This window comes from Molossus molossus, unplaced genomic scaffold (assembly GCF_014108415.1).
Source record: "Molossus molossus isolate mMolMol1 unplaced genomic scaffold, mMolMol1.p scaffold_m16_p_9, whole genome shotgun sequence".
Lineage (NCBI taxonomy): Eukaryota > Metazoa > Chordata > Mammalia > Chiroptera > Molossidae > Molossus > Molossus molossus.
Genome location: NW_023425403.1, coordinates 39657656 through 39685142, shown reverse-complemented (window position 1 = coordinate 39685142; position 27487 = coordinate 39657656). Strand labels below are relative to the sequence as shown.

The 27487-nt window shown below is 35.9% G+C and overlaps 1 protein-coding gene across 1 annotated transcript; it reads right to left on the bottom strand.

The window, feature by feature from the left end:
• Positions 1-19253: 19253 nt before the first annotated feature.
• SLITRK5 (SLIT and NTRK like family member 5) lies at positions 19254-26165 on the bottom strand. The gene is made up of 2 exons (XM_036250133.1): positions 25974-26165; positions 19254-23462 (listed from the first exon to the last, which is right to left on the bottom strand). Exon 2 carries the CDS (start codon positions 23452-23454, stop codon positions 20581-20583), a length of 2874 nt encoding a protein of 957 aa, XP_036106026.1. The 5' UTR covers positions 23455-23462; positions 25974-26165; the 3' UTR covers positions 19254-20580.
• Positions 26166-27487: the final 1322 nt, after the last annotated feature.

Sequence of the window (27487 nt, the reverse complement as noted above, 5' to 3'; positions counted from 1 at the left end):
CAATTAATTATTTGCAGACTTAGTGTATGAAGAAGGAAAAGAAGAAGAGAAAGAGAAAAATGAACACCTTTATCCCAGTGCCTTGAAAAAACGAATTTCTTTTACTTTGATAATCAGTTGATTTTTAGATGGTAGTTAACTTAGCATAAGGTCCAGGTCACAATTACTATGATCATTTCTGTTTTCAATAATCACTTTTTGAGTACCCAAACACACCAATTTCCCAATCAACTGAATTATATATGAGTAAAAGAAGGAAAACGTGCATATGAACCATGATTCCAAAAATATATAATGAATTTAAATGAGTAAATAGAAACAGTTTTCTTTTTCTTATCTTCACCCAAGGACATTTTTTTTTGTTCAGATAGAGTGGGAGAGAGAGAGAGGAAGAGAGAGAGAGAGAGAAACATTGACATGAAAGGGACACATCGAGTGGCTGCCACCGGCACGACCAACCAGGGCCAACCAGGGCCGGGGACAAACTGCAACTGAGGTACATGCCCTTAACAGGAACCGGACCGGGGTCTCTCTGAACCGCAGGCCGACGACGCTCTAACCGCTGAGCCAAACTGATCAGGGCAAAACAGACTTTTCTTTAATCATTTTAGTAGTAGCACTAATTAAGCTCCTCAAATTTTTAGCAAAGATGAATTCTAATAGAAGGTGGAAAGAAAAATTATATATCTATATGTAGCATGGTTTCAACTATATGTATTGATATAAATATGATTAACAGACTCATTAAAATAGAAATCAAAGTGATCAATCTTCAAATCAATATTGGACTAATATTTTAAAAGTAACTATTTTAAATAAATTCCAACATTAAAATGATAAGAAATTACAAATTTATATCCTGGTATATTAAACTTATCTATTTTTTCTGTATGTTTCTCTATCCAGATAGCTTGTGTATTGAGGGTAATTAATGACTAGTTCTATTTTATTGTTTTTTAATATGCATTGCCTATAAACTGTCTCTTTCATACTCTATGAATATTAATCTAATAAGACAAGAGCTGTTCACTCATTTGCTTGTTTTAAAAAAGAATATAAATTATGACCACTATTTTAAAATTGACCAGTTTCTAACAAGCACCACTGTCAGTTGTCAAGAAGGGACAAATATAATGTTCCTGGTTACTTTACCTCACTTCCCAGCTGAATATAAAGACCTGCATATTTCTAACAATAAGAAGAATAAAACAGACCTTATACTTGCATTATCATGCTGCTTTGTAAAATGTATTGATTTTTTTCTATGCTTATTTCCAATGAACAGCATGACTACAAAATGCTGGGTGTTAAAATAAAACCTGAAGGTTTCAAGCACAAATCTACATAAAATTTAAAATCTAGATGGCTGTCCCGGAACTTGTCATGTGTAAGGTTTATTGTTTTACATGGTTTGCTACCCTTTGGTGGCTGTCTTCTCATTTTCAGAAGTCATTTCACTCCCTGACAGTTTTCTCTCTTTGCCTAGTGGTCTTCATACAGGACACTAATTTGTGATTTATCACAAATGCAGCTATTCCATCTTGTCAGCAAAATCTCTGTTGCAGCCATGTCATAGGTATAAATATTCTGCTTCAAATCAGGCTGAAAAAAGTTCATATAAAAATTCTCTGGCTCATACAATAGAAACAATATAAATTCTTAGTATTATTAAATAATTAGTCAGAAATCCACTCACAATCCAGCTCAGTTATTCAGGCAGGTTGCCTTATTGATGACTAAGTCATTAGATAGTAAGGATGTCCAAGTGAAGTTAATGATCCCTAACTATAAGTGTTTATAACCATGATGGATTCTTAAGGACTGATGAGGGAAAGCCTGTTGGAATGAATGCTTAATAATATAGCTTTCATTTAAAAATTAAATTTATATTTTAAAAATTCATTTTAAGAGATATAGTATTTTTTAGATTTAGATGTATTAGTCTGAACAGAAAAAAATTCACACAAATTGCTCATAGTGTGCTCTTAGAAGATAAACATACCTATTGCCAATATCCAAATTGCTCTATTGGAATCTACATATAGCTATATAATATATTGTGGCTATGCCTTTTGACAATGACAGAATATCTTCAAGGACATAGATTCTTAAATATATAATTTACATCAACTGGTCTACAGTGATATTTTCTAAAAACCTCAGCATTTCACATACTAAATAAAAATTAATTCTACTGCATATATTCTTATATATTTCTGCAACTAATAAATTGGATTAAATGCAAAGTTGTGAATTGGTTATGAAATAAACAGTAATTATTTACAAATGGGTTATTTTGAAACATTATCATCCATAACCCCTATTTTGAAATTGAATTTTTTTAATATGAGTCAAACTATAACATACTTGTATAACTGTCAACAAAGGTAATTTAATCAATAATGGCTCTTATATATTTATTATACTGTGTGAATATTACAGAAAACCATTTGTGAAATGTTCAAAATAATTCAGAAATCTAAATTACCAGGAACTATAATCGGGCTGGATTATAGGTTATTAACTTCTACTTTCTCAAAATGTAAAGGCACAAGGGATTCTTCCAATTCTAAAAAAACTAATTGTGCCTTTCAAGGACTGCAGAATGAATTCAAGGTAAGATTGGGTGAATGTAGATAAATGGAAATAAAAATCCTGTGGAGGAATCTTCAGCTCAAGGACTAGGGTTAGAGCAGCAGCTCCAGATAGAGAATAAGATGAGACTTCTGAAGACAACACATCTTAAGCCAACTAATAGTCCCCCAATTACTTTCTTTTTTCTAATTCCTTCTCCTGACATTATTCTTCACTTCTATTAGAGTTTCTTTCCTCTCAATCTACCAAATAATAGAATAGAGTTATAACTACACAGTGTCTCCCCTTCCTAAAACAAATCCAGTTTATCTATCATTCATCTATCACCCATCTATCTATCATCTACATCTATGTATCTATCTATCTATCTATCTATCTATCTATCTATCTATCTATCTATCTATCTATCATCTATCTATCATCTATCATCATCTATCTATCTATTATCTACCTACCTACCTATCTACTATTGGCAGTGTTAGGAAAACAGAGAGATAGGGTTAAATGTTTACCTTTTCTTTTTCAACTACCAGTCTCTTTTGGTGAATAGATGGAATAGTAAAAACAAACAACACACACACATTTACATACACACTAAGTTCTGAATGCATGGACTAAAATCAAACAAAAAAACAAATGAAAACTACTTACATGTCACAAGACAATATCAAAGAAATATCATCACAGAAACAAGACCCAGAGCTTTGCACTCACACTTGGGGCACTTTCAGAGAAGTGTGAATGAAGAAACAGAGCAGGCTCTGGAAGGCTCCAAGCATGCCAGTCCCAGGGCTGGTGAAAACAATGCTCGGAAGAGTTCCCTTCTCCAATTATTTTCTCCTTTACCCCTGTGAACTCCAATTTACACCAATGGCTCCATCTTGTACCAGCACCAGGAGTCTCTGAGCATGCAGGAGGTGAAAGAAGAATATTAGGCTGCATTCTTGGGAATGAAGAGTGAGGGGAACAGAAAATTTAAGTGCAGAAGTAGAAAAAGGCTTGGGTTCAAGAAACACTGAATTGTGATAACTCTTCTTAGGTGGCTATTTCAAAGTAAAATCTTCAAGTGACTCAGATTATTGAAATTGTCATTATCTATAGTTCATAGTTTAGTGTTATTTTAAAAATCAATTATACAAATGAATAGCCATCTGTAATTTAAACTTAACTAATTTTAGGAGGTTAGGGAAATAATAATACCAGAAAAGGGCTGAGGGAAAAGGCACACAAATAAATTATTCTTGCATAATATATAATGCAACTTTCACTTCTACATGATACCTGTTATAATATTTCCTTAAGTATTTGTCTAGGCTTCATGAGTATTCAAAGCAATAAAATGAAATAAAAAATTAAATTTCTGAATTTTCCAAATTTTAGTTTTACACAAGCACAAACACATGAGTAAAATAAAGTAAAAAAAATTAAATTCATGGTTCCAAAAAATGATTTTTCCATTCCCAGACTTTCAAATCATCATATAAATCTTGTAATAAAAATAGGCTCTCCATGAAGCAAAATATAAAGAAAAAGGAAAACTGAAATAGTACATAGCAAGTAGGGCATTGGAATGCAAACAGGAAAAAAAGGCCTATATTTTATACACTGAATAATTATCCACATAAAGTACAAAGTAAAACAAATAATGACCTAGAATTATATAATGAGGAATATTTCTGGATACTTCAATATTATAAACATTTCTCTTTTTAGTAAGTAGTAAATAAAATGAGAAATACGAAAATAATCACTCCAAGAAAGAATGTAAAAATTCATCTTGCTGTGTGACACACTAGAAATGTATCAAACTAGGCAAAACAAAGAGAATTGGGAGACTAATTCACAGTAAAAAGTTATCATGTCACTTTTTTTTGTCTTTATCTTAATTACATGGCACCTAGTTAAACATTATTTGTAAAAATGATAAAAAAGATATTAAAAAAATAACTCAACTTAAGTAGATTGTTCATTAACTATATTTACTCACTAAAGACTATTTTTTTTCTGGACCTAAACTATTGTTTGAAATATTAGTATATTTGACAGTGATATTTGAAGATATGTAGATATTATTAAGATCTTGCTTAACATCCCATAAACCACAGAACATACATATATGCAGTTAACAAGGTACAGACTAGCACTGCAACCACAGTGAGCCCCATTCTGTCTTTAGAACATGGCTAAGGAAGATGAAGACTATATCTCCTAAATCTTGGCATTATTTTCTGTGGGTGATTGATGGGATAAAAGGATTGCTGAAAGATTGTGCTGCCCCTTCCTTCACATTTTCAGCATGTTCCTGTGTGTGCAGCTTATAATGAAAATGTTCATTGATGGCTTGGCTTACAAAATAGAAAAGAAAAAGGAAGCAGAAACTGAGTGAAACAAGCTACCCCTCCTGTAAAAGCTGCACAACACAAACACGCATGCACATGTAATTGGGGAACATGCTGAAAGGAGACGCCGTCTGCTTCTTCAGCTCTCTTATATTTGCAGATACAAAAGATAAGTTTATTGCACCAATTTAAAATTGCTGACCATATGCAAATTCCTCTCTTTTTTATCCACTGGAGTGTTTTAAAATATTTTAAAGATACTAATCGTCTTTAGATATTAAAAAAATGTAAGGATCATCTACTTATTTTATAATACTTAGATTATCTTATAGGAAATATACTGAATGCAGAATTTTCTCTTTAAAAATCTCAATTGTAAAACCGAAAGCATTTTTGTAGCTTAGATTATACATAACAAAATAAGCACAAAAATTCTCCATTTTATTCAGGAATCACAGAATCATATTACTATTGAAGAGTTATGCTTTTACTTACTACGGTATTTAAATTAGAATTATTTGAAAGGAAATAATTATTTGTTCATTTGAACATAGCTTTCACAAAATTGCAGTATATTTGTGATGGTAAATATAAAAGGTTCCATTGTACCAGTAAATAAATTATAACTGAACAGTATAGTACAAAATATATTTCACCCATTTGTAGTTTATTAAGTAAATATGCATAATTGTTATATCAGCCAATTAATAGAAAAAACTATATATATTCTCTTTGAAAAATTTTTAAATTTTGAACTAATGTCAGAATAAATTTTGTTGCATATGTGGAAAAACTAACTATTGTAAGTGCAGTTCATTTTGTTTCATTCATTATGCCACATGAAAAATGTGGCAAATGCAGTTTAAATCAGAGTTTTTTTTAAAGCCATTGACACATAATTAAAATAATTAGATTTGGTGATTAAAATACCTTTTCTTAATTAAGTCCCATTTGTACTCTCAGTTTTTCCCCACGATGGAAAATATAAAGCACAAAAAGACAGGTGACTTATTCTCTTAGGTGGCTAAGTTTTCTACATGATGAGCAAGTTTGCCCCTCCAATAAGACCAGTGGGCTAATTTGCATAGCTTCTGTCCTTGGTGCTGAGTTTGGCTTCCTGACCCACATAACTGTTCACTATCACTGTTGTCACAGAAACTGGGGTTCCATAGGTAACAGTGTGCTTAATAGCTTTGAAATCATTTTGCTCTCCAAGGCACCTTCATCTTACTATCACTCTAATGAAGCACAATGTCATGAACTAATTAACACTTTAGAAAGAATGAATTGGAAGCAACATGACTGTAACTTTCTTAGTTGAATTGTCTGTTAAAAAGAAAGCCAAAATAGAGAGAACCAAGTTCGTAAGGGAGGTATGATTGATCTATTTCATAGTTTTCCCAGGTTAAGACAAACAAAATTCAGCCAATTCCTAATGTTGTGAGCAACTACAAAAATGTAAATATAAACATTTTCAAAACTCAAAGTAATGTAAATCAACTATGTTTAAAGTAGTCACAGTGTACACAATGAATTAAAGTTGTCAACATGTAAAAAAGATCAATAATCACTTTAAAATATCTTTGATTTTCATTTATAGACAGATGTCATATTATTACACTCCATTTGATTTAGTAACCAATTCTGTCTGACTCATTGCCTTACAAAAACTTACCAGACAAAAATGTTATTTTATATACAGTATATGAAAGGAATAGAGTAATCTTGACATAGGGATAAATAAATACCTATAAATTACACTTAACTAAAACAATAGAAACTATAATATACTGTGAAATGCAGTCTAATAATAATGTAAAAACATGAATGGTTCTTGTGAATAATTCATTATATAGGAACTTTTGCACCAAAATTCTATACCCCTTGGTAAAATTCTTTTAAAAATGTAAGGAAAAAATGTGAGACCCCTTCTAGTTCCCAAATCCTGGTTAATACATAATGCTACTCCAATTATAGAACAAGGATACTACACAAATATGAGAAATATGTATACCATATATATGCACAGTAGCCAGTTCCAGATGATAAGACCTACATAGTGTTTCAACTACAGAATGATTCTAAGGGGAAAACCTAGCAGCAGAAATAACAACATGATTCATTTAAAGAAAATCACCTCAAATGGAATTATTATCCAATACTTCTAGTATTTCTAATATCTCTAATATGAATCTAATAACAATGTTGCAACAGATTATGATGTAGTGAGATTAAGAATTAATTTAAAATTGTGAATCAAAATTCAAATATAATTGTCATATTTGTGTAATTGTTTATTTCTACCTGATAGATACTAAATTCAAAATTCCTTAAAAATAATTTAAGATTATTAGTTTTAAAATTGCCTTAGTTTGATCATAACCACATCCTTGTATTCCTTTTTTTTTATTGTGGCATCCACATGAAAAATTTCTTGTTTCACTCAAACATTTTCAAATGGAGAGATACCTAATATATGAATATAATAAACTGAGGGCAAAACCAAATCCAGCAGTACTCAAGCAGTAAAAATTGCAAAATTTACAAATTTGTCAAAGCTGTGGAGCAGGATATGAAAAAATAATTGTCTGACATCTTTTATTTTGCTATTTTGAAGTAAAAGTTTTAAACAGGTTATTATGTTTGTCAGATATTGGTATTAGTTAAAATAAGTGCAAAAAGTATGTGACAATACATACTACTAATTGAATAAACAGACAACACACCTAAAGATCAGAATTAGATTAAAATTTGCTGTATAAATACACTTTTTTGTAAATATTTTATTTATTATGTTAATCCGCACCCAAGGATACTTTTCCACTGATTTTTTTTTTCCTTAGATAGAGTGGAAGGGAGGGAGAGGAAGAGGGGGGGAGAGAGAGAGACATTGATGTGAGAGAAACACATTGATTTGTTGTCTCTTGTACAACCCAAATGGGGCCAGGGACAAATCTGCAACTGAGATACTGCCCTTGACTAGGAATTGAACCCACAAACTTTTGGTACACTCTAACTGCTGAGCTAAACTAGCCAGAGCTCTAAATATTTTTAAATAAAAATTATTTATTTCCTTAAACTATATTAATCTTCATTGTTTGTCATTGTAAGTAATGTTGTTTATATTCATACCACATATAATAAAGTTTAATGTGATTTTATTTTAAAAATATTTGCAAATAGAAATTTAACCAGATAAACTTAAATAAAATATTTGCACATTGTTTAACTTTAATACAAATATTCAATTCTGCCAGTACGTATGTGGTTATAATTTTCAAGTTACTTTACAAAAATGTGCACACTATATTATATTATATGATATCATATTTTATCAATATGATGACCTTAAATGTTCTCTATTATTCATCTTAATGGTATGTTGTCTTTTTTCAATACAACAAAAATATGTAATTTAAACTATTAAGACAGTACTTAAATCATAGATATGAATACCCACATTCCCACTTTAAAAGACAGATACAGAAATCTTCATGTCAGCGTTGTTAAAGTATCATGGTACAAAGGTTTAGAGAGATTCAAATTATTAAAAAAAGACTCATTATTTCTTTTTAAATGTATTCACTATGTTCTAGCATGTGATAAAATGGCTCTAATGTCCAACATATATAATAGTTTTACCTTTACAATTTACGAATTAATTTAACTAATCTGAATTAATTTTAGTTAAATGTCAGTTGAATGCAAAAATAAATAGCTAAATCAAATTTATGACTCAGTTCATATATTATTTTATTTTAAGTCAAAAACAGTGATTTTACTTTTACATAATAAATATCAATTCAAATTAAGCAATTTTAATGAATATTAATAATAGGAAACTGATTTTGTATCAAGAAATTTGAGAAAATAGTGGAGAAAAAGATTTTTTTCCCCAAATACAAAAACTTACTTTCATTTTGATTATGTTTAATATTTTGTAAAGGTGCTTCTTTGATTTTATTCCTCATAATAACAAATAAGGTTAGTATTCATAAAATGAAATACGTTTTCGTATTTATTATCATATTTCTATTGAAATATTTTGATAATATTGATATACTTTATGAAACAAAGAGTTACTATATTTGGTGGTTCTGAAAGTATTATTTTATAAATGAGGCATAATATAAAATTATTTTAATGTTTTAATATTACACATTTAATATAAAAATTGGTCCTTATTTTAGAACAAAAATGATGAGTTTGCACAAGATAAAATAGCTAAGTATTTAAAATTCAAAAGGTCATGTAGTTGCATTCCAAAATTCTTTAATGGGTAAAAATAGTGACTGAACAGAATTTTTAAAAATATGAATGTTAAATATAATGTTGAGGAATTGAAACGTGATTACAACGTCAAACAGCTTTACATTCTCAATTTATAAACTCTCCAAAATAATGAAGTGACAATAAGAAGTAATTACCTCATCCTTTACGTTTTCATCAATGTTAAAATTCAGTAAGTTTGTATGGAAAGAAAGAATTTATATTTTGATATCAAAAAAGCTTAGAGACTTCCTAAAACTGTGCTGTGTGGGGTTCATAAGTGAAATTCTAAAGTCACTTCATTTAAGATTCTTGTTCCCTGTAAATATATATATATGATATATATTAATTATTATCTATTTTATTTCTAATATATTAATAATTATCTATTTTATTTACCTCAAATATGAAGACAGTTAAAATTTTAACAATAAATAATATTTACTAAAATATAATTGATGTATAAAAAAGCTTAGAAAAATATGTCAATATATACTCAAAATAATACTTTATCTTATAGTCACGGTACCTTATGACTAAAAGCAATGATAATTTAAAATATTAAAACCCTCTCACTGAAATATACATGAGTCAGCCCCAGAGAAAAATGTGTCCTTGTATAAAACTGCCCTGAGGAATGTACTATTCCTTCTGGATTACCTTTTCCCTGGAGGTAACATTCTCATTAAAAGGATGAACTGATTTTCTCACACCCAGGGGAAAGTACACAGTGCCCAGAAAAGCTTTCTAAATAGATAAACACCTCACCAGGCTTAAAACACCAGAAGCATATCTGTGAAATGCCTGAAAATTTCACTTGTATCTTGAGTAAGGCAGGCTCTAAAATATAATGTAGTGCCAAACAGCAAACATTACTTTCCTTAATTATTTAAAAACTTCGCCAATTGTACCAACAAAACAGAATTAAATATTATGTGTGACTTATTAAAATGTCACCAATGACTCTGTTTCTGGAAAAAACTGTTAAAATCTCTTTTGTTGTAATCATCACTTGAGTTTCAGTTGTCACTAGGGAAAACTATTTTTGGAAGGAAAAAAAAAACCATAATTAAGACCAGATAAAATATGTGTCAAGTAAAGTAAATATTGGGTAGCTATCTAGGAATAAAATTACAAAGCAAGCCCTAAGATGGGCATTGGAAATACAAGCTTACTTATAACCAATTCTGAACGTGGTGTGTAAGAAACAAATGGATGGGGAATACTGGAATATCCTCTTCCCAACTCTGATATGTCCAGAACCTTTAGATAAGCCTTTTAAATCTTTCTACCTTTGTTAAGAGAGCAAATGTTCTGCAAACTACAATATAGTTTGAAAAATATTTTTGTCTTTATTTTATTTTATATTTTTCCATCACCATTTTTTGAAAAAGAATTTTTAATAAAACAAAAAATTTTAATAAGAATTGCAAGGTATGGCAAGGAATACCCTGTACAAATGTATTCATACTGAAGAGCTTTTCCTTTCAACCTTCCCAAGTCTTCAATTTCACTCATGTAGAGGTAATTACTATTAGTTTGAACTTATTAAATAAAGGCCCTAATATTTATTATAAGCCAATCTTTCAAACAGTAATATTGAAATTTACTACAAATTGCATTTAGTAACCTGTACTATTCACAATGAGGTAATAGTTATTTGTAAAGATGGTAATTATAGAAAGATCATAAAAATCTCACTCACTCAAGTGATACAATGAGGACATTTTAAAAGAATAAAGAAAAATTTTTTTAAAATAAAGAGAAAAACATTTAAAATTGGGATGAGTTTTATATCTAAGTGCTCAAGTTTTCTTTCTATTTATACTTATGTAAATTTTGTTAGATAAGTGGACTAAAACTGGAGCCATTTAAAAAACATTTCCTGTATTTATTTTAAATATATTTTAAATTCATTAGTAGCTTTCCAATGGTTTTCAAATATAAATTTGCATGCCAAGGTACTGAACAGTCAAATAATATATTTTTTTTAAATATATTTTTATAGTTTTTTTTTAGAGAGAGAAGGACAGAGAGAGAGAAACATCGATTGAGAGAGAAACATCAATTTGAGAGAGAAACATCCATCAGCTGCCCCCTGCATACTCCCTACTGGGGATCTAGGCCAGGAATGTGCCCTGACTGGGAATCCAGCCAGGGCCTCTCAGAAATGGGATGATGCTCAATCCACTGAGCCACACCAGTGGAGCGAATATTCTTACTGATATTTTAGACTTTCTTAAATGTTTATGCCAAGGTAAATAGACAATTTAGGACATTTATAATTTATACTGAATTCACCTTAGTCAGTAGACATCTATTAATGCATATTTGTTCACTCATGGGAGTGCCTACTAAGTCCAAGGTATAGTTCTAGGATCTGATAATAACAGCCATTATCCCAGATATCTTTTTTTTCCTGTTATACCTTTATTTGGATAAATTTTGGCAAGTCAATTAGAAGGAAAATTATGATCAAAATAATTCTGAATTAATTAATTTTCTGTTGCACTGAATAAGACTATATTTATATAGAACAATATAAACATTGTAAGATGATATTATTAAGGCCTTTATATTAGGTATGAATGTCAGCTTGCTAGAATTCCCATACCTTTCAAGACATTATTTTGATGTACATGAGTTTGTTTTGTTCTTAATAGAGAAGGTAATGATTTAATTATTGTGTTTATAGTAGAGATGTCATTGCTACCATTTAAAATTCTGAACATTAGAGCTCTCTGTAGCAATCTGTGAAGATTTGCTGAAGCATGAGGGGATTTCAAACTGTTACTGAAACTAGTAAATAGCAGTTGTAATAATATTTAAATATATTAAGACAGAAATAATTTTATTATTGAATTAACAAACAAATTTATAAAACCAGATAAAAGAAAATGAGAAACTACCTATATTATTAATAATTATGTAGGATAACAGTTGCTAAATTTAGAATATTAAAATGATAAATGCTACATGACATATTTATTCTACTTTTTGTAACTCTGAAATGAAATAAGCCAAAGATCCTTAATTATATATAGTTGATTATTAATATATTTTTGTATGATATTTATTATTATATCTTAGCTAATACAAAACTAATATGCCCACAATTGTTTTAATTAAAACCAAAATAATAAAAATTACCTCATACATAATTTCAAAATGTGTTCTATGTAAAGAAAGTAAACAAATGTAAAAAAAAAAAAAAAGTTACCATTAATTTAGAAATAGCACTCAATTTTTGAGAAATAAATTCTGGTGATATATTTTGGAAATATACTAAAATATACTGAAAGCTCAATGTAATCATTGCAAAGGTTAAAGAATGAAGTCAATAAAACTAAATTAAGTTCTTTGTTTTTTAAAGTTGTACCTTCAAATTTACTGTGAGTATCTATAAATGGCCATTTAATTTTATAAACAATAAACTGTTAATGAAAAAATTGAAAAATACATTTCAAACTATGACATGCTTTCACAGGTATATAGTGTAAATAGCAATAATTAATTATCATGCTGTTAATTTTAGAATTATAATTGACATAGAACCAATAGAGAAAATGGAAATATAAATTATTCAAGCTCTTCATTTGATTATGCATTGTATTAAGTTTTAAAAATTAAAAATAAGGCAGACACACAAAGAAAACTGCTAAAGGACACATCATCTGTAATAAAGAAATAAACATAATTTGGAATTTTAGTATTATCCTCTGTCTTACTCCCATTGGCTATTATTTGTTATAAAATAACAGCAAATAATATGCAACTATTACTTTGCTATTTCAGGCCCAGCTTATCAATAAACCAAATCACTAGTAAAAATAAAAATCTGACAGAATACTTATATAGCAAAGCTAATTCACATTTTGTTAGAAAAATATAAAGAAGATAAAATCCAAATTTTTTTTTTTACCAAATATGTCAATCTTTAGTCTCCAAAAAATGAAAAAAAAATTTTTTTTGAAGAAACTAAACAGATTCGGAGACTTTGGGAATCTCATTATATTATCACTTACTTCCTCTAGATATACATCAGATTACAGTTTATCACTAGTAGTGTCAGCAATACTGATGAATAGCTTTCTTCTCATTATTTTGTTCTAATACACTAAAACAGTCTTAGCAATTCTGTTTTCTCATTAAAAAAAAATGTTCTAAATTTATTGGATAATATTTTTCCAAGTTATAGCTTCCGTTCTGGAAGCAATTCTTGTATTTGATGTTTGACACACTATCACTAAATTGACCTTTGCTCTGTTTTCAAGTACATCCACAGCTACACGTTTGGGGAAAAGCTTCTGTTGTCAGCTGTGATTATAATTGTCCCTCTGTAATAAAATACTTCTTACGTTATTATTGCTGCTCCCTTAAGGTGTCCAAGGGCCTGTGGGAGTCAGGGCAGTTGACAAAATCTGCTCTGGAGACTCCAAGTTTCTGCAATCTTTAACACATATTTATATTTCTAATAGAATACTCATTTGTAATAAACCAATTTCCTCTGGTTGTAAAGGCATTTATTCTTAGTTTTTTTCTATATTTCCTTTGATGTCTTTATATTATAAACCTACATAGAATCTGCTACTTCAGATATTATATACAAAGCATGGAGAAACAGTGAGCTCCTAGAGAATAATGCCTGGAAATCCTTGATTATGATACATACATTTTAATATTAGAGGAACAAATTTTATTTAAACATGGTTGAAAATGCAAACGCCCACATGGTCCAGCAGATAATGTAATACTATATGAAGCGCTAGGTGAATACAATATGGAGGGTGCTTATTGAGCCTAAAGGCATTGAAATTAAAATTTATTTCTTTAAAAGGAAGTAAAATTGTTCTGATCAAATAAAACACCAATGTTTCAGGATTTAGCCCCACTTGGCTAGGGATGCTTTAGTGTTTATAAGCACACAGTAGAGGTATTTTGTAAACTATATGAGCTATCTAGTCAATCAAAATGTGTAATTTTAGGTACATTAACATTAAAAGAAATTTCACCTTTAAATTTAGATGTCCTGTATTAAAGCTGATTATTAATGAGTGATGAGTCCATAGTGACAATTTCATATCCATATCCTCACACTCACTTTACGTTGTGCTTACATAGTACTTGCAGTGTTACCCTAGGAATGATGTGGGATAATCATCATTTAATATTTGCTACCCAAATGTCAAACAAAACAAAAAAATGAAGAAAAATATTATGTGCATTAGTATACTGTAAGGGGATATTAGCAAGGACAGAGATAAGTAATATAAAGAAAAATACATACTGTGAACTTTATACACTTGAGAGTGGATATAAAATCAATGTTAAAACTCAATTAAATAAATTGAATAGCTATAAGTCTCATATTGTTATTAGGACTTTTGGAAGTGAAACACCCTTTTGACTTTGGACATAAATAGAGTAAAATATTCTATTATTGTAATGTTAAAAAGCATGATTTTGTACAGATAATTTATGTAGATATATTATTATGGATAAAATATACTTATTGATCAGTTATTTTTACATAAAAATTTTATATTTAATATGTAAGTTTTTAGTCTACTTGGTTCTGATGAATGTCTCATAAATAAAGCATGCCAGTCAAAGTCTCTATTGTAGTATTTGACAAAGAACTTTGCTAATGAAAATAACATGTAGTTACTGCCAACTTTAATGTTTTATTTAAATAGGTGTGTACCTAATTACAAATCACAATTATATGCAAATTTTGATTTAAATATTCAATATTGTTTTGTTTTTAAAGAACCATACAGTAAGATTTTAAGATTCTTAACGAAACGTTTTATTTGGAAACAGTAAAAATCATTACTGGTGGTAAAAATAAATTTTTTAAGGAAAAAAAATGCATGCATATTCTAGAATATTGAAAAGTAACCATATTTGGCTCTTGAATTTCTATGATTGAATACCGAAGTAGTACAATTAAATTTAAATTGAGTTTATTTTATGATATTTTGAAATATTTATTAAAATGCAATGATCTGCAAAGAAGTTTGTCGAAAGTAGACCAAGATATTAATGAGCCTTCAATAAACCACCGTTCCATTGCTGCATATAAAATATTTTAAAAATCCTTGAAAACATTTTTTGATAATTTATACTTTTAGAAACATATGTAATTTTGTTTATTTTATAGTAGAAATATATAATATTCCTCTATTTCACTGATAGAGATACCTAATTAAAAAACAAAAAACAAAAAAAAAAACCTTTGGAAGACTTTCATTCAACATATCACTAGCAATATTACTTTTCTTCTATAGAATCAATTTTCTAATGTCTAACAAAAATGGACCTGATATACTTAAAATTATGCAATATGTCATACATTTTTATTTTGACAGTAAATAGAAAACGAGAATGTCAAAACATATTTACATTACATCAATTATTTATGAAATATGTTTTGATTGTTAAAAGTTTTTTTAATTAGAAATAATTTAAATTATTAAGGATAATTATTCTTTTTAAAAATGGGTATAAAAGTTATTCTTTTGTTTAAAAAGACTTTTAAAATTAATTTTTAGATATAGAGGAAGGGAGAGGGGGAAAGAGAGAAGCATCGATGTGAAAGCCATATATCAACTAACTGGGTGCCTCCTGCACGCCCCGTACCAGGGATTGATCACATAACCCGGGCATGTGGCCTGACCAGGAATCGAACAAGCAACCTTTCAGTGCATGGGAAGATGCTTAACCAACTGAGCCACACTGGTCAGGGCCAAAAGCTATTCATATTATAATACTGGTACAATTACGATGAAAAATATTTGTGTCTTGCAAGCCAAACATTCTGCTATAAACAGAGGAAGAAAATGATACTGTATTATTGTCACAGTCAAACATTATACTGCATAAAATTCTCTTCTTTACCCTGGTCTAACATGCCTAAACCCTAGAACATGAAAGTATAACCTAAAACAGTTCTAAAAAATGAAATTTAAATAATAGATATAAACTGAGTATGCAATGCTCTCTTTGATAATCCGTATATTTTGTGTGCCACATTCATGCTACATATAGTGAGGGAAATATATGTGAATATTTATGGAAAGATTTTAAATTAAATTAATAATAAAATGCGCAGTTGTCAAATGCATTACTAATTGTATAATGTTCCTCTGACTATAGATGCTAGATAATTACTTTTATGCACATGACTAATGGCCATCCAACTACTTTGATTTTACTGTCATATATTTGTATTTCAAAACAAGTAGAGAATTTGAAAGGGTTTGGGAAACATTATCCATAGGTTAAATAATTAATTTAATAATAGTTTAATTACCACTTTCACAACATTTTATTCCCTTTGAAATAATTAATTAAATGTTCCTTTGTTCTAGCATTTAAATTTGTTGTTGGTGTTGTTTTTAGTTCCTATTTCTCAGTGTAAAATTTAGTTATACCATATTAAAATTAGTTACACCACATATTTTGCCACCCCTGGAAATATCTTCATTTGGAGCCATCTGAAAAGTACAAAGGCATATTTCCAAATCAATTGGAATCCTATTTGTGGTCTGCTTTATTTTCCTTAAGTTGGAGTTGTGTGACTTTGGAAAGAATCTATTGAGCTCTTGAAATTAAGTAGCCAGTTTTTGGCATGTCAAACAAGGACCGAACTATTCTCACTCTTTCCCTTGACCTCCTGAAAAGAAGAGGGAAAGAGGAAGGAAAGGGAAGATGTAAGAAAAAGAGAGAGAGAGAGAGAAAGTGAGTCAAAAATATTAAATTATGGAAAGAAAATTACATATATTTAATCTGAATAATTTGTTAACAACATAACTTAGTAATAAGGACAGAATTAATGATATAGGGCAAGAAACTGGTATATTAGATTGAGATCTTACATTCTAACCTTTTCCACATTATTTGTAGATGTTTTCATTACACACTAGTTTGATTTTCCTAAATGCAGTTTAGGGAACAGTAGTGGAACTGACTTGGATATCCAGGACACTCATCAAAACTTTCCACTTCACATTTTTAAAGGTGATAATCTTGCCTAAAAAAAAAAAAAAAAAAAAAAAAAGGTGTGTTCCAAGTATGATATTTATGCTAAAGTTGATTAAGTCATAACTTCAGTCAATAGTTTAGCTGTAAATTCTTTTTGACTATGAGCTTACAAATTATCCACATTTACTTTCTCTGAAATAATTTAAGTATTTACACTATAATCATATATAGATAAAGATAAGATTTCATAATATCGACCTGGAAGGATATTTGTATGAGATTACACAACATATAAAATAGAACAAACACAAAGAATAAGCTTAGTTTGCATCCAGATTTTAATTGATGTCTGAAACATTACATATTGTTGTTCTCCAGTATCCCTTAATCCGATCATATACCACTGATGTAACCAATTTAATTATTTATTCAGTGAACAAACTAAAATACCAAAATTCAAATATTAAAATCCACATAACTTATGTTCTATTGTATATGTTACTGTACTGGCAGGAACCATGTATAAGGAGAAAAATAATTCGTTTTTAATTTTATCCAAGTTTCCTGATTCTACATGTCAAAAATTTTCCACTTAAGTAGAGAAATGACGTTTAATTTTATCCTCTTAACACACTTGGGAAAATATAATTTAGAAATTAGAAGTAATCTCTTTCCGTAAGTCATATGATTGTTATATTTGAGATTTAAAATAATGTTGGACACCTTAGAAACAGTAGAGGTATTTAAAAAAAACCAAAAAAAAAACAAAAACAAAACAAAGAGAGTGTATGTGACAAGATTCTGTGCTACAGTGTTTGAAATTATTTTGTAAATCTTAGAAATACATCAATGTACTTTCTTTGGAAGCTACATCTTTAATTTCATGTAATTCTTATCTCCTATTTTTATGCATCAATTTTTTAAAAACCTAGTTAAATGGAGGATTCTACTTTGCATTTTATAATTTATACAATACCACCATATCTACATATAATAATATTGAGGAAGTAATTCTGACATTTTCAAAAGAAAAATAACTCCCATAATGAAGATAAATTAATTACAATCCCAATTGTGAAAGCAAATGCTACTATTCATTTTTCTTTTCTAATCCCAGATTTAATATGGAAGAGGTAGATGAAAAGTAAGATACATTTTTAATTTTTCATGATATCATATGACATTATTAATCTTGTTCCTTTCCTTTTGAAAAAAATTGGAAGGGAAAATGTTGCACTGAATGGGGATAGTTTACTTCATTTGACCAATGTAGTGTGTGAATATATATATATATTTCCTCAGGAAAACTATTACCACCTGTTCAACCAGAATTCAAGCAGTTACTGTCAATTTACTCATGGGTGAATGCTGCCTCTTTGTGGCAGAATGCCATGGAAAGTGTTCCTTAAACATAAAGTTCATGAACAGCCCTTGATATTGCACACATTTCAGGTAAGATTATGGGAAGACTCACCAATAGCAATGAAGCACGTGGCTTTTTAAGTTTCAGATTAATTCAAACATTTCATACTCTTAAATACCAATTTCAGATCACTGGCAAACCTTATTCAGAGGTGGACAGCTTATACCCACCAACATTTTGAAGATTTAGGATATAGATCAACTTGAGATAAAGTATCCAACATAATTGTTTAAGGTAATTTAATAAAAGTAAAAATAGGAAACTATGGAAATTTGAAGACTGAATAAATAATATTGACATGAAAAAATATACAATATTGGAAGAAAAATGAATATGCAATATATATCACTTACCATGCTCCATGTATTAGATGAACACTTCAGTAAGGAAAAGAAGTATACAATTAAAATTTCATTAATAAACACATTAAGAAACATATGTAGAAAAACATAATTTTGTGAACCACCATAGGTATAATTACATATCTATATATTTTTAAATTTGATAATTAAGGGATCTTTTTTTCTGTAAAGAATAAGTTAGCTACTATGTCGTAAATTGTTAATAATGGAGATTCAGTCAATCACACATAGCTAATTATTTTTCACTTTAAGTAATCATTACTTCAATCCCTCATATTTGACATAGTTATCAAGTATTTATTCAGAAACTATTTAAAAAATTACATGTGCTGGGATACATATAAGACTGTAACAACAGTAGCCCCATCTTACAGAGATCCTGTTTGTGGTTATTACCATTGCTTGCTGCCCAGAAGGTTAAAGACATTGTATAGGGATTTGTACAGTCCATCATTTGGTCTTCTGAGGTGGTAGTACACGTGGATCTGTACAAATGCAACGATGTTTGGTTAAACAATCAACAATCGGCTACAATAGTAGTCAAATCAATACATCATTTTGGTTGACTAATAAAAATATTTTGAAATCTTCTCTAATAAAACCAGAAACTTGCACGTGATTCTCACCCAAATGGCCCAATTAATTGCCCTAATTTTATTAACATACATTGGGATACAATCAATTATTTTTAAATTACAGATCCAATTGGGTGGGTTGCACTGGCTTTAAAATTTTGTCATTAAGTACTCCATATTTTTAATGGTTTAAAATACCTTCCTGATATCACTTCAGTTTTGGAAATGCTCCTAATATAGTGCGACACCTCTGTGAAAATCATAGGCTAAACAGTGAAGGAAAGAGAAATGCTAAATGTGCATATAAAAATAGGTGCTACAATAAAATATTTGTATATTTCATCAATAAGTTATTTTGACTAATCAATTATGGATCATATAGCTCTGTAATTTTAATGATTTGTCCACATCTATGGCGATCCTTTCAAGATCACAATGCTTTTGTTTTTAATTCAAATGTCCAGAATGCATACAAATACATCCTTTTAAAAGAAAGAAAAGGAATGAGAGAGGAGGGAGGCAAGGAGGTAGAGGAAGGCGGGAGGAGAAAGAGGAAAAGGAAGAGAATGAACTTTCTATTAAAGTTGGGATGTGCTAATCTCTCCACAAAAGCCATTTAGACCCACCCATGGCTTAAAGAGGGAGAAGGGGAGGGGGAAGAGAGCAAAAGAGAGAGTAGAATCTATGCGCTGTCATTTTCCACCATTCTTAGCACTTGCAACTACTACAAAAATTACTGCTACCTTTAATAAGTCACCCTCGCATCAAATTGCTTTCCAAAAAGCCCTTCTCCTCTCCTCCCCCACACGCAAGAGAAAGTGATGTGCCCTGTTTACACAAATGTTTCCCCACGTGTAAAATTAAAAGGAAATTGCACACCCTTTCAGTATCTTCCGCCGAAGCTAAGAATCTCGTGCCAAGGCACTTCACTCTAAACGTTGAAACAACATAATTAATCAAATGTGTTCACCGCGTGTATCGGCTTGCTTGTTTGTTTTAAATGCAAAAGCTCCAAGGGAGTTTCTTTGCTTTTAGAACTGGCTAAATGTGGTCTGTTTTTCCAGCACTTCGAGGTAGTCCGGCTCAACGTTTAGTTTTGCTTTTAACTCCAGATACTCGTTCCGGTTGGGTTCTACAAAGACAGCACTGGGGGGGCTGTAAAGCACCGGTTCCCGCAGCCTGCTGTCCCCTGCCCCCGGGTGCAAATACTGATGGGGGCGTCTCAGGTCATAGTTGGGGGAGAAAGTGTAAGCAGCAGGGCTGCACGGGAATTTGGGATATTCTGGGAGGCTATTGCCGGCGGGGGTGGTGGAGCAGTGTTTGTCTGGTTCTAAAATGCCCCTGTAAAAGCGGTCGGCGTCCTGCACGGGCGACAGCAGGTCCTCCCGGGGTTCGATGGTGCTGACGCTGTAGGCAGGGCTCCGCAAGTGGTGGCTTTCCCGCCTCTCCTCCTCCGCGGGCTGCAGCTGCAGCTGGGGCGGGGGCTGCTGCTGGGGCGGCGGTGGCGGCGGCGGTGGCGGCTGCTGCTGCAGGTGGTGATTGCTGCTGTAGGTGACCTTGAGCTCATGCAGGTCTTTGTAATCCTCCACGGAGTTGCCCTCTCGGGAACGGTAGATAGGGTTTTTGCACATGTGGCCCAGTGGATGGGGAATGTACTCGTACACGTGGCCCGCGGGAGTCTTCACCTTGGGCAGCGAGGGTCCTCGGTGGTGCATGTGTGCATGCGGGTGGCCGCCAGCACCTCCGCCGCCACTGTACACGCTGTACTGCATGTTGAAGGAACTCACGTCGGAATTGTTTGTGCTGGTGTGGTCGCTCTGGTTCTTCTTCCTGCGCTTCATAACCAGCACGAAGAGCCCAGCGGCCACAAAGACAGACATGATGAAAACCAGCAGCAGGCTGAGTATCAACACCGACAGAGGCACCGACGAGGCACCTCCGCCCGCGCCCAAGCTCGCAGGGGCCCCAGTGCTATTCAACCGCACCGTGGGGGTCACCGCACTGGTCCTCGCAGGGACCTGGATGGAAGAAGGCGTGGGCGTGGAAACAACTACGTCGGAGTAGTCTGGACACAGCAGCTCTGACTTAATAGAGCGCATATCTGTCTCAGCAAACTTCTTGGGAGCCTTGCAGATGACCTCATCCACCAACACACCCACTTTGAGCTGCTCGACCCACAGCTTCATGCCCACCACGTCGCAGGTACAATCCCAAGGATTGTCGTGTAGGTCGATTTGGATGAGTGACTTCAGCTGGTCCAGAACTCCACTCACTGGCAGGGAGGTGAAGTGGTTACTCCTCAGGTTCAGCCTGAGGAGTGTCAGGCTGGAGAAAACACCCGAGGGCATGGTCTGCAGGAGGTTATTATTCAAAAATAGCAGCTGGAGGTTTGGGACCGGATCGAAAGTCCCAGGCTGAATCTCGCGAATGAGATTGTATTGGAGGAAGAGATACTGTAGGCTCTGCAGGCCATAGAACAACTCTGGGTTCAGCCTCTCAATTCTGTTGCCATTTAGGTAGAGGCGCCTCAGGTTGGTGAGATCTCCAAAGGCGTGGTCCTGGATCATGGAAATGCGGTTGTTACCCAGGTGTAGGAGGTCCAGCCCAGTGGCCTCCAGGAAGTCGCTCCTACGCACCACTGCAATGTAGTTCTCCGTCAGATACATTTTCTTGGGGTTGTAGGGCTTGGGCTGCAGCTCTGCGATGCTCTCGATCTTTCGCTCCTGGCAGTTGACGTTGAGGCCCAGATCAGAGATTTGCAGGTTGCAGTAGCACTGGGTGGGGCACTCCAAAGGCACGGGAGATTTGGTCTGGTAGGCGATGCTGGGTCCAGAATTGCTGTAGCTCAAGTCCTTGAAGGGTTGCCTAGAGGTGGGGCGCACCCTGGGCTTGTTGGGTTGGCGTGTCCCCTTAGGGGTTTTCAAGGGAGGTTTGTAAACAGCAGAGGAAGAAGTGGCCACCGAATTCACTGAAGCAGGGGTGGTGTGTAAATACCCCGTGGTGCTCAAAGGCGTCTGCGGCCTCATCTCGTAGTCTGAAATAAGTTTCCTTGGGCAAAGTTCCTGCTTGGACACTTCATCCAAGTCCCGGCCATGTAGGCGGAAGGGTGTCTCACAAACCACATCTCCCACTAGGGCCGAGTAGGAGATGCTGTCCAACCAATCCTTTAGAGAGATCAGCTCACAGGAGCAATTCCAAGGGTTTTCCTCCAGCTGTAACTCCACAACTTTATCCATGTGCTGCAACAGCCCCACATAGGGTAGAAGTTTCAGCCGGTTCCCCCGCAGGTCCAAGTGCGTTAAGGGCACAAAACGGAAAAGGTTGTTGGGTAAACTGGACAAGAGATTGTCATTGAGGATAAGCACCTGCAACAAATGCAGTTTCCCAAAAGCATTGGGTTCAATGACACTGATGTAATTATAATCGACCTGTAGGTACTCCAGGCTCTCCAAGCCAAGGAATATATCATCACGCAGAAGTTCCAGTTTATTATTGTTCAAATGCAGTCTCCTTAAACCCCGCAGCCCATGAAAAGCCCCAGTCTCAATGTCTTGGATAACATTGCTACCCAGATGCAAAATTGAAGCCCCAGTGTAATTGACAAACTCATTGGGATAGAGACGGTTCAAAAGGTTTCCAGACAACAAGAGGTGGTAGACTGGGAAACGGGGAGGGCTGATTTCAGAGAGGCTGATGATCCCTCGGTTTTCACAGCTCACAGTTAAAATGCCGTCCTTTTCCTCACAAGGACATGCATTGTCACAGATTTCCCCATAATAATCGATGGTTTCTGCACACGAAAGGACGAGAGATGTTAGAGCAAATGCTAGAGTCTGCAGCATCCAGCTATGCATTTTTCTGTGAAGGTCCTGTTCCAAAGTTACCAGGGGGCAGCAAGTGTGCATTTTACCTCCTGCAAGGGAGAAAGGAAAAAAGGAAACAACAGAATATGACAAAAATTTTAAGGGATCACTCAGAAAGTCTCTTCTCCCTAATACTATTTCTCTGAAATCCAGTAGGAGGGGCTATGAATGATACCCCCTCCCCAACATGAACATTTCCAGACTTTATTAAAATCTGATAATCATTTTGATTTAAAGGTTGATTTCATTTCCTAAAGAGTACAAAAGGAAATGCTGCTCTTTGCAAGATAAAGGCAAGTTAGATGATGTCCCATTTTAATGCTCTTCCTATACCCCACCCCTTTTCAAAACCAATCCATAAATATACATAAAATGGCTGTCAGTTCAGTTCTGTGGTTCTAATTGAAGAGAAACACACACACACACACACACACACACACACACACACACACCATTTTACAAGGTTCCCCACCTCACCTACACCCAGCCTCTCTGCCTTTCTTTCAAAATCTCTTCAGTTAACAGTTCACGTCAAGGTCTCTCATTTTCAGAAATGCAAGGAGTCACAATATACCAAGGTGGAAATCTAAAGAACACTTTTCAGATAGATGCAGAAAGAATGTAAGATAATGCATCAAAAGGACCCAGAAGAAGCTCTTCAATTACCAATTGTCTTCAGGAGCTTTGAGTGGAGGAAAAGGAGAGCGGTTGGCTTTGATGGTGGACTTCACTACCAAGCTATTAAGCACATCAGCACCCTAATTGCATTCACGATGCCACTTAACAGTGCTTCTCACAGAGCGCCCTGAGTCCACTTCTCCTCACTGATCATGTCAGCGACGCTACCAAACCTCATCTTTAAACCACTGAAATAGTTCTGCACGGTGGATTACAAAGGGCTCTGCGAAGGCATCCGCAATCCCGGAACACCTTTCCATACCTGGAGTTTAAAGAGGACATCCCCACTGCTTACCTGAAATCAGCTAAACGTAAACCAAGGACCAGCGCCAAAGCCCCCCTTGCCTCCGGCTACATGTCTGTTTGCCACGGTATGCAAAACTAACCCTATTGAATTAGCAATATCTGGGCTGAACTACTACCATGCCAGCATCCCCATCTTTGGAGTTGCTTATTGTATTTAATTGTCAATGCTTTACCCGCCCCCCCCTTTTTTTTTCGTGGGGAAAGGGCACTTGGGCTGATTGGAAACAAAATAGAAAGGTGGAAGAGGGAAGAATGAGTGACATAGGTCAGTGCTTTAATATCCGAATTTCATCTCCCCAAGGAATCAATATGATCCCCTCCCCCTTTTCTTCCTTGCTTTCTTTTTGTTCTCTTAAAGGTTTTCTTCGACTTCTTACTTGGACTGGACAGCAGTACTCATAAAAGAAAGGGCATAAATGGAGCGAGTGTGTGAATGCGTGTGTGAGTGCGTGTTGCGTTGGCTGGAGGGAGGGGACATTTGGTGGAAATGCTCTGTTTAGGGAACCAATGCCTTTTCTCTGGTCAACCTTGCATTTGCCACACCACCACCGAAGTCTGATGTCGAATCGCAACCCAAAACTAAAGCCAAGACGATTTTGAGTCACGGGTTCAAGCCTGGAGATCTCGATCTGGATCCCGGAGCCGGATCCAGCGCGTGCTATTAAGAGCCCCCGCACTCGCACGCACATGTGTAAGTGTGCCTGCGAATCATTCACGTGTGGCCACCCAGACGTGTTGAGAAGGATCGGAATCACAGTGTATAAAAACCTCCCAAGTATCCCCGACCTCCCAACGCAACGGCAGACACCTCATGGCTTATAAGCGGCAAAAACACCCACCATGAAAGCAAAATGTTTACCTTGAAATTTCGGTTCTCCGCGGGATCAAATCTGCACATCCATTCAGCGCGGGTTGGGTCCCCTCCCCCTCCCTCCCCCTCCCTCCCTGTGCTTCCCCGCCCCCATTCACCTCCCACCCCTTCTGACAGCCCATTGCAAATTGTGTCCAGCCGGTATTAAACTCGAGCCTCTACAACTTTAATTCAGTACTGGTTAGCCAGGGTCGAAGAGCGTCCTCTCACCCCACTCCCTTTCCCCTCCTGCTTGCCAGTAAAGGAGCCCAACAATTTGAGAAAATAAAGTTGAATGAGCGGGGAAGGTTGACATTCTGACTCGGAAAAGCACCTTCGATGTAAATTCGCTGGCGCGCTGCACATTCTCAGATTATCATTTTATTTTATTTTTTTGGAGGGCAAGGGAACTGTATTTGCTTTCCCCCCAAAATTTAAGCCTGGATCATCGCCTTGCACATCCCCTTTAAGCATCTCGGGGCTCCACGGGCTGGAGCCCAGCACCCAGGCCGGACCCACGATTCCGGGCACAGCTGTTCCCACAGCGGCCCAGGCAGAAGCACCGGGAGTTCCAGGACGCGAGGCTCCCCCTCCCCCACCCCGCCCCAAAGCTAAGGAAGGGGAAGGGAAAGAAGGAGGGGAGGGAGGGGGGGGGAAGGCCACCCCATCACCACACACACACACACACACACATGAACCTCTTTTGCAAAGTAAACGGCCGACTTACCCAGTCTCACATATCCGGGGCCCACTCATCGTAGCCACCCTTAAAAAATACCTCTTTGGGGTGTGCTCTGGGTTTCTTAAGCCTAAACCGGGCGAGGAGGAAGCGAGCAGCGCAGTCCGCGAGCCTGGAGGAAAGACTCCCGGACATCGCCAGCCCCGGGCCGCCGCCGCGGTGGCGACCGCGGGTTCCGGGGCCCCCTAAACGGCTCTCCCCGTTGCTCTCCGCAGTAGTGGGAGCGGGCAAGGGGGTTGGGTGGGTAGAGGGGGGCGATCGCGAGCAGCGGGCAGGGAAGGAAGGGGGAGGAGGAGGGGGCGGCAGAGTACCCGATGTAAGGGCGCCTCGCAGTAGGGGCAGTGAACAGGGGCCGGGCGGGGCGGAGAGGGAGCTGTTGGAGGAGGGGGACACAGAGAAGGCAGCCTGGCCCCGCCGGCCCCGCCAACGTGACGGTCAGCCCCGCCGACCGCTTGCACTCGCTCACACTCACGCTCACTCGTACACTCGCTCCCACCCGCGCCACCGCGCGATCGCGGGGTCCCCGGTATCTTTCACCGCACACCCCAGGCGGGTACTTACACTTGCCATCTGCATAGGGGGCAACTTTCTCCAAGCCAGCAGCAGCCGCCGCCCCCTCCAGCCGCCTTGGGTTCCTCGCACCCTCCCGCCTGGGTTCGTGCCGGCCGGCCCTCCCCTCCCCCCTCGGCTCTCCTCCTGAGTGTCTTCACCACATTCCCCCCTGGTCAGTGGCGCACGCTCGGGGACGAGCCAGAGGGAGCGGAGCGCGGGGGTGTGCATGCATCGCCCGCCTTCTTCTTGCAGCGCACACTGTACATGGTAGTGAGGGGGCGAGTGAAGGTGGCACCGGCCCTTCGGCTGCTCCCGCGGCCGCTGCGGCTCCGGCACCGTCCCCTGCGCAGTCCTCCGCCCCCCTCGCGCAGCGGCGACCACCGCGCCGGGATCCTGCTGCCGCTCTCCGTGAGCCGAGCCCGCTGCAGCCGCCGCCGCCGCCGCGGTCCCTACTTAGTATTTGTACGGCTCCCGCATCCTCTTGACTGTTTCAGCGCTCCCGCTGTGTGCAGGCTTTTTTTTTTTTTTCTTCCCCTATCCCTTTGGCAGATGCGGCTCACGACCGTCATTATTTGGAACTCTCTATCTCCGACATCCTTTGGGTGTTCTGGGGGGACAGGAACAGCCGTTGTTCTACGCCTGTGGCGTGTCCCAGCAGCCCGGCGACTCTAAAAAACTCAAAGAAAGTCGCGTCTTCCCTCCCTGACGTTGAGGAGGTGGCTACGCGGTAAGCATCTCAGGGGTCTGTAAGGCATCCGCTCCGGTGCGGGCGCAGGGCCCCGTCCAGTGTACTTGTTTATTGTCGCGCGGCCGGTGCGAGCCAAGCTGCTGCAGACATGATGGGCCCAGGGCGAAGAGGTCCCTCCGTGGCCGATAGATGGCAGGCGAGAGCGGAGGCGTTCCCGGTTGGACTCGGCGGCACAACCAGAGTCCCCCTTGGATGTCACATT